The sequence below is a fragment of the Gambusia affinis genome, linkage group LG14, assembly GCF_019740435.1.
Source record: "Gambusia affinis linkage group LG14, SWU_Gaff_1.0, whole genome shotgun sequence".
Taxonomy (NCBI): domain Eukaryota; kingdom Metazoa; phylum Chordata; class Actinopteri; order Cyprinodontiformes; family Poeciliidae; genus Gambusia; species Gambusia affinis.
This window is the reverse complement of record NC_057881.1, coordinates 15,960,880-15,974,867: the sequence shown is the minus strand read 5'-3', so window position 1 is coordinate 15,974,867 and position 13,988 is coordinate 15,960,880. Positions and strand designations below refer to the sequence as shown.

Genomic DNA, 13,988 nt, shown 5'->3' with positions numbered 1-13,988 from the left:
ATAGAAACGTTATTTCTGGGTACTAATAGCAGGGTTCAGAAAATGTCATTTTCTAGTAAAAACAGCCCAGCTAAAAGGGGAAAATAAAACCCAGAGGAAAAGAAAACACACACAAAGTCTCCTTTAAGAGAGATTGTGGTTGAACTGTGTTTATATCTTAATTGAATACAGATAAAACAACTTGATGAGCATGGAGCAGGGCTTATGAAAGATTATCTGTGCAATCATTGGCTGTATTTAATGTTTGGCTCAACACTGCTGGCACTCTGAGTCCAAAGTGGTGACCATGCCAAGATGTCCTCGCTGCTAAAAACTAAAGTGGGAGCTTTACACCTCCACATATGGGCAGGCACTATAATTGGAGTGACATTAACAATACACTTGCGCATTATGAAAGTGCACTCAGGTGTACAAGTTGACTTTTATGTGGCCTCGAAGGGACCTCAATTAATCACAGCAAAATTGCTAGTTCCTAAAACTTGTTGGCGTGTAATTTCAGCTAAAAAGGTGGCCTAATCACATCAGCGAGGGTTTGTGAATTTTCTTTCCAAAGGAGGAGATTTTCTATGCCTGATGGGAAAAAAGTAGCAAAACTATTTGTTTTGGTTAATTATTGCTCATTTTAAAAAGGACATCATCGTTCATTGTCCTAGAAGATTTTGAAACATGCTCAATGGAAAGCTTCCATGCTTTTCTAGAGATCCTCGGTCTCTTTTAGTCTAATTACATGAATGTATTTCAAGATATAAAAAGACAGGGGAAGAAAGGATGGAAGAACAGCAAATATGATGGCTCAAAAAAAATATTCTGGAAATGCAGGCAGCTTTCGGTTTTACATGGTCTACTCCCACACAACTAAAAATGCAGAAGTCAAATTCCAAACTTTTCCAGGCTGTGTAGGGACCCTGTTTTCAACAACGCCTTTTCAATACAAGCTTAAAAAAAAGTTACAGTGACAAAAGTGACGAAAACACCAACAATAGTCTCTACTGAGATGCATTGTCCAGTCTTGTGCATGTGACGGGTGGGTGGGGGCTGTTCTGGCTCACGGTGCCCAGCCATGTGTGCTCCTTCGTGGGCTTCCTGACTCCCGGCCTGGCTACAGATGGTATAGCGTCTCAGTGCTCTGCTCAGCAGGCACACTGACATAAACCATTGGCCACATGGATACAAGAGAACTCACACATGCACACGCGAGCACAAATGGACATTCATGAACATGCAAGCTCACGTCTTTAGCATGTGCATCTGGTACAATTCTGGAAATCCAATTTAGTACAATATGAATGACGCAAAATTTTGACAATCAGTGTTGCTTTTGGTTTGTTTTAGTTTTGGGTTTTTTTTCAAATCTGAGAACAGTCAATCTGGGTCAGACAACGCACACTGGCAGGTGTCACTGCAGCAGGGGTGCTTGCTAGCTTTGAGGGAACGACAATTGGCACAAGTACCTGACTGGGAGCAAACACATGAGGTCCCGTCCATCGTAAATAAGATATCAGTATGAACACAGCAAACATTGTAAATACACACAAACGTGTGTGTGGGTGGGACGATTAATTCCACCAGCAAAAAAGAGAAGCTGGGCTGATTGTGTGTGTGTTTACAAGTGGATTACAGTATTTTGCTTGTAGAGTTAAGAAATAATCAGCAATTATGTCAGTTGCTACAAAAAAGAAGACTTTTTTTGTATCATGACTAGTTGTTTTTTGAATAATGGTTTTGATAAACAAAAATTAAAACACAATCAAATTGTGTTCAGTTTTATAAACTGTAAGAAAAAAAAACAATAAAAAAAAAAGAAGCAGCAATATGTGGAAAGCTTAGTTTTAGCTGTTGGCCTGCAAGTATTTCTTGCTACTTACCTCTGCAGTAAGGAAGGGGGAAATCCCAGGCAGCCGTCCCAGTTGAAGTGGCGAGGCAGGAGAGTGTGGTGTGACCCTCCAACACATAGCCAGGGCTACAGCTGTAGCGGATTTTATCCCCAATATTGAAAGTGGACCCCTGTTGATAGCCATTCAGTAGCTGGCCAGGATTACCACAAGTGTAACTGGGCAGAGCTGGAGAGAAAGGAAAGAACACAAAAAGTACTGAGTACAAAAGAATACCTTTAGGTTTGTGACACAGTGAAAATCAGAAGCAAGAAAGCAAGAAATGAGTAAGCAAAAATAAATAAATAAATGAAAAAATTTGATAAAATGTTGTGTTGCAAAAGATAAAATGTAACACTTCAATATGGAAGTCTCTTCAAATGGATTTCTTTTACAAATGCGACGTGGGAGTTAATGCTCTAGCAATCAGTTATCCCTGCAAATAAGGAAGTTCAACAGAACCTAATCTAATTCTGGTGTTTAAAGTTCCATCTAAAGATGAGATCAATTACAGTTTCCTTCAAAACCCTCATTTATAAAGAATTCCAAAAAAAGCTAAATAGTTTTGTTCCTGAAATTCAGATAACTAATGACCAATCAGAAATAACACGTGACATAACTATATACTCAGAGTATATAGACTTGGCCAGAAACGGTTACTTTTACAAGGAACCTAAGAAGTACTTCTTACTCCAAGTTACTTCTACTCACTGCAGGTGTGTTGTGGTAATACAATATCTCCAACAGCAAACTCATCTAGTCACAGTGTTCATCTTCTGCAGACATTCCTATTTTCAGAAAATTTGCCATTTAATGTATATAAGTGTTTTGCAGTTTTGAAAGAAGTTCCTTATAAGCCTGTTTGGCAAACATGGATGCAAATCAGTCACAACATCTCCTTACTCCGATGAGATTTTTAGAGGGTAAAAATCACAAGCAACTCACTAGGGGTGGAGGACTCCAGCTGCGCGCTATAGCATTAGTGAATTCATAGCAGGTGTTTTCCATCATCTGTTGAAGCCTAAACACCTGCTCACACACCAAGAATGCCCTAAATTACTCAGCACTGATTTGCCTTTTAAAGTACCTGGTTAGTATTTGGGTTCTTTCCCTCTGGTCTAATCAGATTTCTAATGATAGAGTAACTTGTCACTTTCAAGCTCCACTGTGCTGTAGCCTTTATTTTGATCTGCCAAGGCTACCTTATTACGGCCTGTGTTCCATCACCACCAGATTAGCACATGCACAAGGACTCAAATTAGCATATTAGCTGCTGGGACAAATGCTTGAGCGCTACAGCTTGGCAACTGGGAGGCTTCTGGCACACAGGTAGCATTCCCCTCGAGATTTTGCTGCATAGTAATGTAGAAATAAAAAACTATTGGGGGGGGGAAGAGCATTTTTATATCTCAGTTCAGAAAAGAAATTCAGAATATGAACACTTGTGGCTTTCTGTTTGTGTGCCATCATATTTCTTTAGTTGGGACAGCGCAAATGAAAGACTTGTGTGATGCAAATTTTTCCATCCGCATCAGCCCATGAAAAGGATAACCAGATGCAGAGTTTATTTTTGGGACTAGGCTGACTGTTCTCACTAATAAAGAATTTCTGACTGTCTGAAGAAAAAGCTCCGAAAGAAAATAAAGCCCAATAAAACCAAAAAAAAAAAAATTGACAATGAGAAGTTTAAAAACACAGAAAATGCTTGTCACGAGGAGCAGCAGGCATTTTTCTTGCTGCAAATGAGGAATGGGCTGGTGTAAGATTTTCACAGTGTAAGCTTAAGAAAAGAAAACACTTTTGATGGTGTCTACGTAAAATAAAAAAATAACATGATCTAATCAGCTAAGTCAGAAAAAAAGAACTGAAAAAAAAGAACTTAAAAACAGTGGCTTTTAAGTAAATGTGCTAATAGTGCAGGATGATATTCTCACACAGAACTTTTAAAAATAGACATTGACGGATAGCTTTTTAGTTTTCCACTGCCGGAAATATGAAATAAGTGTGGTAATCTATCCTTCAGACGGGTGGAGAAAACTGGTCACTCGGACACTTTCACTGCCATCTTACTAAAAATATTTTAAACCAAACTATATTAGCATTGTTGTGTTTTGCTTATACTCTGGTATGCCTCAATCTTGGAAACTGGTAAATGTTTAGTTGAAAACCATGACGCAGCTATTATAAACATTCAGGTGGAAACTGAAGTATGAGGCACGAAACTGTTTAACGAGCAGTAACTTATTTTACTGCATTAAATGAAGTAAAAGTTTGTAAAACACTAAAGAGGGAATATTTAAATGGTCTTGCACATGTAGAATTTTGCAAATCAGTTTCTATTTATTAGCGTGAACAATAAATTAGCCTCAAGGCTCATTCTTTCCGGGGACAGTGTCCTCCGTCACCTGACTGCTCCCCAACTCCTTATGTCTAACCCAACAGCAGCAACCTTGAGGCGCTCTTTACAGCAGGCTCATATTTCACAGCAATGGGGGACTTGGCCTGTCCCTGGGGTCTGAATCCTATAAGCAATGCTTCTGCTGAAGTGGCACATGATGCTCTTGTACATCACTGAAACCTGCTCTGCCTCACATGAGCCAAACGTAGAAGCATACAGATGCACACAAGAGCTTGCAAGCTGTTTCTAAACACACTGTAAGAAATGAGTTGCCGTGCTATCCATTATGTCATCCATCAGTTACCTTATCAGGCTATAATATTTCATTCTTTCTTGTGTCATCCTCATTGCCTCCCACTTATGGTGCTTCAAACAGAGCAGAGGAAGGAGGGAGGCACAATGGAGCTTTTCTCCTGTGGGAAGGCTTCTTGACCTCCGTAAGCCTCACGTTGTCTTCCCAGGTATTTCCAAGTCTGTCCCTCTATTTATCAATGTCTTTACCAGAAAATGGGGTGAAGGTAGTATACCTTAGTGGAAACTTTGCCATTGTCCAAACCATTATACATATTTTTAAAAAGCCAAAACTGCAAAATAAAGATGGTAAATATGTATTTTATTGACATTACTAAGAAAAGTCATCAAAGGGGATTTTAATGTGCTGCTCTCAAACCTGAAAGTTCTAGAAGTTCATTGTCTCTTGTTGTAATTTAATTTGAACAGGACATTTCCTGGCAGATAGAGGTCGTAGCAAAGAAGGAAAGAAAGGGAAAACGATAAACACAAGTTGCTTCAACTTTGAGCCTTATCTAATCAATACAACAATAGAATTTCAAACTCTGTTCCAATTCCAAAAAATATAAATATATATATAAAATAAAAGAGAAACTCCTTTACATGATAAGCATCACATCAACTGGAACAAAGATTAGTTATCTTGAAAAGAAAATACGGCTCACAAAAAGAATTGTGAGTCTACGTTAGTGGGATGAATGGGTTAAATTATTTCTGTTTTTCCATTAGCGACATAAACCTTTTAGATACAGGATGTTTTTATATTTTTTATTTTTACAAAAATAAATACGTACCGGTAACATACGCAAATACAAGCCATAAAATCTTTTTCTGAACAGTCTCTGTAAACAATGGGTGGAAATTAATTATACAGTTTTTCATTTGTTATGAAAATATTCTTACCATGAAAGGAAGTTTGATTTGTAATTGTCATAAGATTCAGTTATTGATGTTAAATAATAAATAAAATAAAAACTGACCGTGTGAGAAGAAATTTAATTTTGCTTTTATCCCCTTTTTGTTCCACCAGATTAAATATCATCTGGATTAAATATCATCATTGAATATCAGTACGTTTGAAAATATGATTAAATGCATATACGGTGAGCAGTTCCGTGGTATAAATTACACCTTTTTTTAACTATAGTGTCCTGAAGAAGCCCATTTCAAATGAGAATGTTTTTAAATAACAATATTTAAATAACAATATTTATTGTGTTTGAGGCATTTTGGATACTGTGCAATACCACCATCCTTTGTTTTTTATTATCTTTATCACAATAGTACTTTTTTTGTTGTCTGTCATGTTGACAGCCAGATTACAAATAAAATAAAATAAAATCTATCCTAATCTGTTCTGCTTCTATTTTTTAAAAGATGTTATGACATGTTAAATTGCATTTCATGTTTATTGTTGTGATATCATACATGAACCTTTTTCAAAGAAAAACTACTGACTGGGCCCAAACTACGTATAAACAATGAAATGAAACAATCGTTCTTAAATTACCTACATGGTCATGAATGGCGCACCTGCTTGTGTGTAACGTGTTTCAAGTTTTGAATATTGATCTGAAGGTTAAATCCACACTCATACAAGAGCCACATCAGCAAAAGTTTTGAAATCAAGGAACATTTTTCCAATTGAAGTGATCAAAATCTGACGTAACTCTATTAACAAGGGGCAGCAGGAGGAAATCCCACCAGATGCGCTCCAAAGTAGACCATCTATAACTCTAAAGCTCCCCAATAGCGTGTTTCATCTAATTTTGCTTTCATCAAAAATAAAGAAGAATGAGCAAAGTTCAGTGTCTGTATGTAGATGTGTTTAGGTCAGAGTTGATTCTCAGGCAGAGATTTTTTACTGATCAATTTAGTTATGTGTGTGATGTACTCTGGGGGTAAAGTTAGAAATGTTTGTGCATCTGCACCAAGTGGTAAAGTGTGGAAAAAGCCATTGTTGCAGATCTGTATCATTGTTTAAGGCAGTGTTCAAAGTAAGTGAACAAATGAAATGGCTTATAGTCCAGGCATAACTATAATATAAATGATAGAGCATAAAATCTCTAAAATGTTTTCATGAAGAACTTTTCTTGAGTAAAAAACAACTTTAGTTGGAATTGAGTTTATCAACATGATACTGTATGTGTGATAATAGAAATACGGTTAGTTATGTAACGGTATTTTACATGACTACAGTCAGTCACATAGGAAAATGAGCACAATGTCCAAAATGTCTGTACTCCTTAACCAGTGACTTGTGCATAATAAAGGTGTGTGGAGCATCTGACTGTTATTGGAAAACGGATGTTTTACTGCAGTGCTGTGTTCAAATCTTCAGTTTATTTTTGTTTTATTGCTCATTCAAAGCACAAAAACCATAAATAACAAAATTTGATGATCTGGTCTAATTAAAGCTTGTAACATTTTGTATTTTCACCTTTTAGTAACTGTTAACTTACTAATGTTTCCTTAGTTCTTACACATTGAATCCTCAATCTATTCCCTACGGATTTGAGTTGCTCTACTTCTTCCTGCCATGTCTTTGGAAGTGACATTGCAAGATCGATCCCAACACACAGGTGCATTAGCTCAATAAGCAGTTTCTGCTTTGTCAAGCAGCAGTTCAATCAATGCCTTCTGTTCACTACATATGGACTGGACAAAGCTGGCAACTCTGATCGCTTCTGATTAGTGAGACTGCAGGAGGCCAAAAACTGACTCTTTGTTACAAGAATTGTGTCTTCTTGACATTAATTAAAAGAAGCAACAATGTGTTTTATAAAGTTCAAATGTGTTATTTACACAGGTCTTTGGAGAATGTTTAACAACCAGCTATATTTTCTTATAAGTCATAAAGCAACATCTACCTCCCTAATAAGGTATTTGACCCCTTATTAAAAACAACCCTAATCCATCACAGCATGGACTCCCTGAAGGTATGCTGTGGTTTCTGGCACAAAGATGTTTGCAGCAGATCCTTTAAGTCTGGTGAATTGTGAGGTGGGCCTTCCATTGATTGGACTCGTTTCTTCATCACACCCCAGGGATGTTTGATTGGACTGAGACCCAGGGAATTTGGAGGTCAAGTCAAAACCTCAAACCTGCCGCTGTGCTCCATAAACTAACCTTGAACTAGCTTTGTTTCATGACGGGGTGCATTGCCCCGTCACACAGAAGCAACGGCCTATTAGGGAATGTTCTTTTCTTGAAAGTGTGTTTGCAGCCAGAAACAATGCTTATGTAGGTGGTACGCATCACATACATTTATGGAAATCAGGGCTTGTCAGAATATTGTCCAAAGTATCTCATCTTCTCTTCTAACTTGCATTCTTCTCATTGTGTCTCCTGGTCGCTTGCCATGTATTCCCAGGCAAGCGACAATTGAATCCCAAAGTTGATGAAGTTGATCGAAGACTTTAGTTTAATCTCTGGTAACAAAATTAATATAAATAAAACTCAAGTATTAACATTTAACTATGATCCACCGACTTCAATTAAAACTGTGCACAGCTGGAATTGGGAGGCTGAGTTTATCAAATATTTGGGTGTTTCGCTATCGAGGGACTTCGCAAAACTGTTGGATATAAATTATGGCCCAATAAATTTGAAAATAAAATCAGATTTACATAGATGGAATGTTATTCCCTTTTTTTAAGTTTAAGCTCCCGCATAGAATCCATCAGGATGAATATCCTTCCACAGTTGCTGTACTTACTTCAATGTCTACTAGTCGGAATCCAATCTAAACAGTTCTTAGAATGGAATAGATTAATAGCAATGTACTTGTAGCAGGGTAAAAAGTCCAGAATTAAGTTTAGAACTCTGCTACTAAAAAAAGAAAAGGATGGAATGGGCCTTCCCTGTTTGCAGTAATACCACCACGCAGCCCAGCTGAGACCTTTAGTCTGCCTCTGTTCACCATCATACACCGCAGCATGGAAGGAAATAGAAGGCACGACGATAAGACGAATCCCAATAACAGCCCTACTTAATGATTATAAATTACAGGAAGAACAGCAGATCCCAGAAGACTCCATCACAGGTAGCTTTCTCAAGTCCTGGCAGGAATTGACTAAAATTTGCAGAATAGGAGATAAATCTAAAATTAGGAGGTGGTGTGCCTATGATTCAGATTTTGCACCAAACAGAATTGATAACAGATTCAAATTATGGATCTCAAAAGGATTAATTACCTATTATTCATTTGTCCACAAAGGGATATTTCAGAGTTTTGAAACCTTACAGAAGGATCATGGACTGGAAAAAGATTATTTTTTTCTTTTAGGTACCTGCAGGTGAGACATTATTTTAATAGAAATTTTAAAGAGGTGTTGAGAAAAAGTGATTCAAGCTTTATGGGGATATTTCTATCACTAATTAAGCCCAGATCAGACAGCGGAATTATCTCTAAGTTATGCAATGCCATACAGCTATCTAAACATGAGAATACAGAATACATAAAGAGGAAATGGGAAAAGGAAACGAAGGTAATAATCTCAAAAAAGGTGGTGAGATTCCTCTGGGAGGAAATATGTCAACTGCAGTGGGTCTCGACCGGATCAAACACGCGGCGGGAGTTTTGCTGGAAAAACATTGCACGATTTTTTGTTAAACCCATTCAGAGACAATATCAAAGCAACCGGGACGCCTGCTGGAGACTTTGCTGGTCTAAGGGAGCCAAACACCTCCATCTTTTTTAGGACTACAATGTAATAAAACCATATTAGGAAGAGTTCCACAAGCGTATAGAAAATATATTCAATGCAAATATTCCATTCAAATGTGAAACGTTGTACTTGGGCAACTTACTGACCAATAAAGACAAAAAACTGCTGGCTATGCTACTAGCATGTAACTAACAATACTACTAACAATGCACAGTGTACTCCCGTGCACTGTTATCAGAAACAGTAATGACTTCTGCATCAATCTCATCTCCAGTAGGTAGGCCTCTTGCAATAAACAATAAATCAATTAATCACGTGATAAAGGCAAATTATCAACCTCATTTTAATTTAGCGGCTTTAATTTCTAGAAAAAAGGTCCCAACACAGGTCAAATCCTCTGACTAATGTTGGATCCACGTTGAAAGGACGTTAAAACCTGTACAAACTACAAGTGGCAACAAATTGTTGCGGAACGAGTGAGACGAAGCAATGTATTACAAAGTGAAGTTAGCTGGGGACGTAGCAGGAATCTGCTGCGCTCAGCGAGAGTTGATCCACCACATAATATTTCAGGCTACATCTGAACTGAGGAATACATTCCTTATTGAACTCGATGCAGATATTAACATGCCTGGATGATGATCATATAGAGTCAGTCCTTTTAGAAATTCCTAAGAGAAAGCCCTTACAAGTTTTGCTCCAGTGGATGATGCAAGATATAAACTATACTGCTTTGTAGTTAATTACAATCCTTAAAGCAGGTTGTGAAAGGATGTTCTGTAATGTTGACTGATTGACTTGTAAGATCTGAATGGACAGATCAGATCCTCCAGTTCAGTATAGGGGAGTTTGTGGTCACGTTCGTTGTAAAGCTATGATCTAAAAGGCACTTATGAAATGTTACATCAAAGTATGAGTAGGACATTTGCTACATTTCCTGTTTAAGTTTAAGAAAAATCTAATGTATAGATGCCTTTAAATAGTATGTTAAAATTTACCTTAAAATGTGCCAGTGTCTGTTTGGTGCAGGTAAATGGGCTGTTAATATTTTCCATATTTAAGTTCTAGCCTGAATAAGATCATTCTTATCTTTTTCTACTCAGACACAGCACAGCACAGTGCAGGACCAATTGCTGTGTGGAAGCTGTTGAGGTGTGAAGGGAAACTCATACAGAACTGATGGCACTCCACATTGTCTGTAAAATGGAATAATGTGCCATTCAGTACCCATTCACGACATACGAGACTAAACTAGGAGGGATCATGGAGTATCAGACACTTCAAGGAAAGTAGGGAGACGGATGAGAGACGTGGCTAGGGAAAGTTTGGAGGAGAGGTGGGTGCCTCTGTGTACAGCCTGGACTCTGGATTTTTACATCTAAATCCATATGGCTTTTCAGGCTTATCTCTCTACTCAGAGAAAACATAAAACCCTGGAAATCCCATTGTACAAATGTTCAAAGTCAGGTACAAGGGATGTTTCTGTAATTTTAAATATGGACTTGAGCAGATTTATAGTAAGATGCAATAAAATGTTTAGGGTTCTACTAACTTTTTACTACTTCAAAAGCAAACTTATCAGTTAATCAGAGCAACATAATTGTGTATGTAATTATATACAACTTAAGAAAAAGAAAAGCTAATCAGTCACATGGCGCTAAATTTCAAAGCTGTAATTACTAATTAGGGTGAAAATTGATTCCAACAAATATATTTTTAACCACAATCCACAACTGCTGCATTATAGTTCAAAACTACATTAAAGATTTTATTTTATTTTTTTAAATATGGATCTCAAAAAACAAAACAGCATCCACATAAATTCTGAGCAAGTACCTGTAACCTGTTCAAAATCTTGGGTCGGAAGTGTACTTTTATTAAGGAAAGTAACAGCTAGTTAATTGTATCATAATAAAAATTCATATTTAGTTTCACCATTGTCACAAACTCTAAGAAAAAAACCCTGGCCAGAAATTATTTACTTTTTTTTTTTTTTTTTTTTGCTACAATGCAACAGTGGAATGCATATGTATTTTTAGTATTTTAATTTAAATAAATAAATAAATAAATAATAATGTAACTTTAGCTGACTTGCAGTAAAGGAAAATCAAATCAGCTGTAATTGAATTTCTTTTCTATTTTAAGGCTGTCTGAAGAGTCTTGTGATGTCTGACAGATAGTGACTTTATTTGTGCTTTATACCCAAACACAGGGGTGTCCAAACCTTTTCCATTAGTGCCAAAAATGTTCACGTTGAGAGCAGTCTTTATTTCTTAAAACTATAAAAAATGACCAGCACAGTTGCTGTTTTAGTGACGGGTAAATATTTATTTTAACTTTTTTGGGATTAAACATTGTTATTAAAGAAAAATACTTTGTCTCATTTTAACACGCGGAGTGGCGCAAGTCCGTGTCAGTCCACGTTCTCGCAATTCTCATGCCGTCGATCGTGCTGCAGCTTTCTATGGCGTCGACGCTAACTTTCAGCGTCGGAACGGCGGGTCCAGACTGACAGGCGCACTTTGGCAGGCCCCATTTAAATTTCTTCCGAAATTTTCTAGTTGGTTTTTATCAATATGTTCTGGCACAACAGGCCCTTTATGAACATTCAGATTTTTGATCTGGCCCAAAACAGAAATGAGTTGGGATAAAAACATGGACTATTTTGAATGTAAACAAGAATAAAGATATTTGGTGGTGGAATGATGGTGGAACATATTTTTCATTGCTTGCAATAACACTGACCAGTTCAGACGTGCGCAAAGCTCTTTCAGGTAGTTTACGGATCGACAATTTTGGTGATCGTATTTAGGAGAAATGTTTCAGCTATTTCAGAGTTACCGCAACAAAATGATGGGACCCCAGGCAAGAAGGGGAGTCCAGCAAAACCCCCGAGGCAGCTTCCCTCCTGCACACCAGGATATCTTAGACGAGGAAATCCAAAGACTGAACTCCTGCCTGGAAATGGAGAATGCCAGGTTAGAAGACAACCAAAGCATGGCCGACCTGGAGGCCGAGCTGGAAGAGATGGATTTGAAGATAAAACAGGAGGAAGCTCTCAGAGAAAGGCTTCTCAAAGAGGCCGAAGAGGCAAAGAGGGAACTAGAGAAACTAGAGAAAGAAGAGAGAGAAAAGAGAGAAGACAAGTCCAGTGATCCAGCAGTCCTTCACGCTGCGGTCATTGCTCCCAAGTTACACGAGAATGTGAAATACATAAAAAAGAAGTCCTTGCAAGAAGAATATGAGGAGTTAGAGGTGGCCCACCTCCTCAGCCAGGAAGCATTTTTAGCTGAAGTACAGGCTGAGAGAAAAAAACATGAGGCCCTCCAAGAAGAACTGAATCAACTCCAGACTTCATACAAGGAGCTGAGCTCCGAGTATGAAGCCGAAGTTACTCTGGTGAGGCAGGAGGCCGAGTCACAAAAGTTTTATGAAGCAAGGCTGAGGGAGGAACAACGGCTGCTGGAGAATCTGAGAGCTGAAAAGGACAAAATGTTTCAAGATATGTCACAAAAGGTCGCAGTCCTGCAAGACAGCGAGACACTTTTGAAGGAAGAATTGTATCAGCTCAAAAATTCATACGACAAACTCAACTGCAACTATCAAAGCGAAATTTCAGGACTAAAACAAGACATGGAAACATTTTGGCAGGAGATCAGACAAGAGAAAGATGCCAACTTAGAGAGAGAGAAAGAAAATCTGCAGCTCATCAATAACCTGAGAGCAGAGAAGGAGGAGCTCTTCCAAACAATGTCTAGAGAAATCATAATCCGGCAAAAGAGGGAGGAGCAGATGCTCCATGAACTGCATCAGGTTCACGTTTCATACGAAGAGCTAGAAAGCAGGTATGAAACAGACACTATGCATTTGAAGCAGCAAGCTGAAACATACCAGGAGGAGATGAAGCAGGAGAGAAAAGCTCTTCTAGACAAATCAGAGGAGGACAAGGCACTTCTGGACAACCTGAAAGCCGAATATGCTGTCCTCCAAAAGAACACAACAACAGAGATCAAATTCCTGCTGGAGAAGGAAAGAAATGCACAGGCTGAGCTGGATAATGTTAAAGGTTTGTACCAGGACTTAAACTGTTGGTATGAAACCTATGTCACTGCACTCAAACAACAAGCAGAACAACACCAGCAGGAGATTAGTGGTGTGAAAACTGATTTGGAGGGAGCAAAGGAGGATCTTCTGCAGCCCGACACGCTGAGAGATGAGAAAGACGATTTCCAACCAAAACCCATCACAGTTTCCAAAGAGATGGAGGAAGATTCACAGAGCCAAGTGGACCCAGTTAAAGTCTCGAGTCCAGAGGTTTCATCAGAGGAACTCTCAGGAGAACCTTTATCAGATTGTTCAACGGATCCAGAACCCACAAATGAGACCGAAATCGCTGCAAAAACCGTCCTGGAGGAATTGGATCATCCAGACACTCAAACCAAGCAGGACGGCAAAAAGAAAAAATCAAAAATTTCAATTTGGAAAAAGGTACGAAACATGCTGTGATTGAAAAAGCCATGAAAAAAACAAAACAGTGAAGACGATCAAGAACAAGTTTAAAGTTCTTGATTTTGATATTTAGAGAAGAGACGAAAAGAGGAATCGAACCCATGGAGGTTGTAGCCTCTGTTAACGGGGCGCCATGCCACGCTCCGTCAAATTTAACATTTAAAACGGAAAAGTTTTGTCCCCCATTAACAAACTAGAAAATAGATCCCTTCCCAACCCAATTGGAAAAAAGGTGGGCAGCACGGTGGT

At 38.2% G+C, this 13,988-nt stretch overlaps 1 protein-coding gene across 1 annotated transcript in view; it reads right to left on the bottom strand.

Annotated features, from left to right (window-relative positions):
- Positions 1 to 13,988, bottom strand: part of csmd2 (CUB and Sushi multiple domains 2) — a 248,851-nt gene that overhangs the window by 167,048 nt on the left and 67,815 nt on the right. Inside the window, exon 4 of the mRNA XM_044138720.1 lies at positions 1,866 to 2,060. Within this exon, the coding sequence (XP_043994655.1) occupies positions 1,866 to 2,060 (195 nt within the window). The remainder of the gene's footprint in view (positions 1 to 1,865; positions 2,061 to 13,988) is intronic.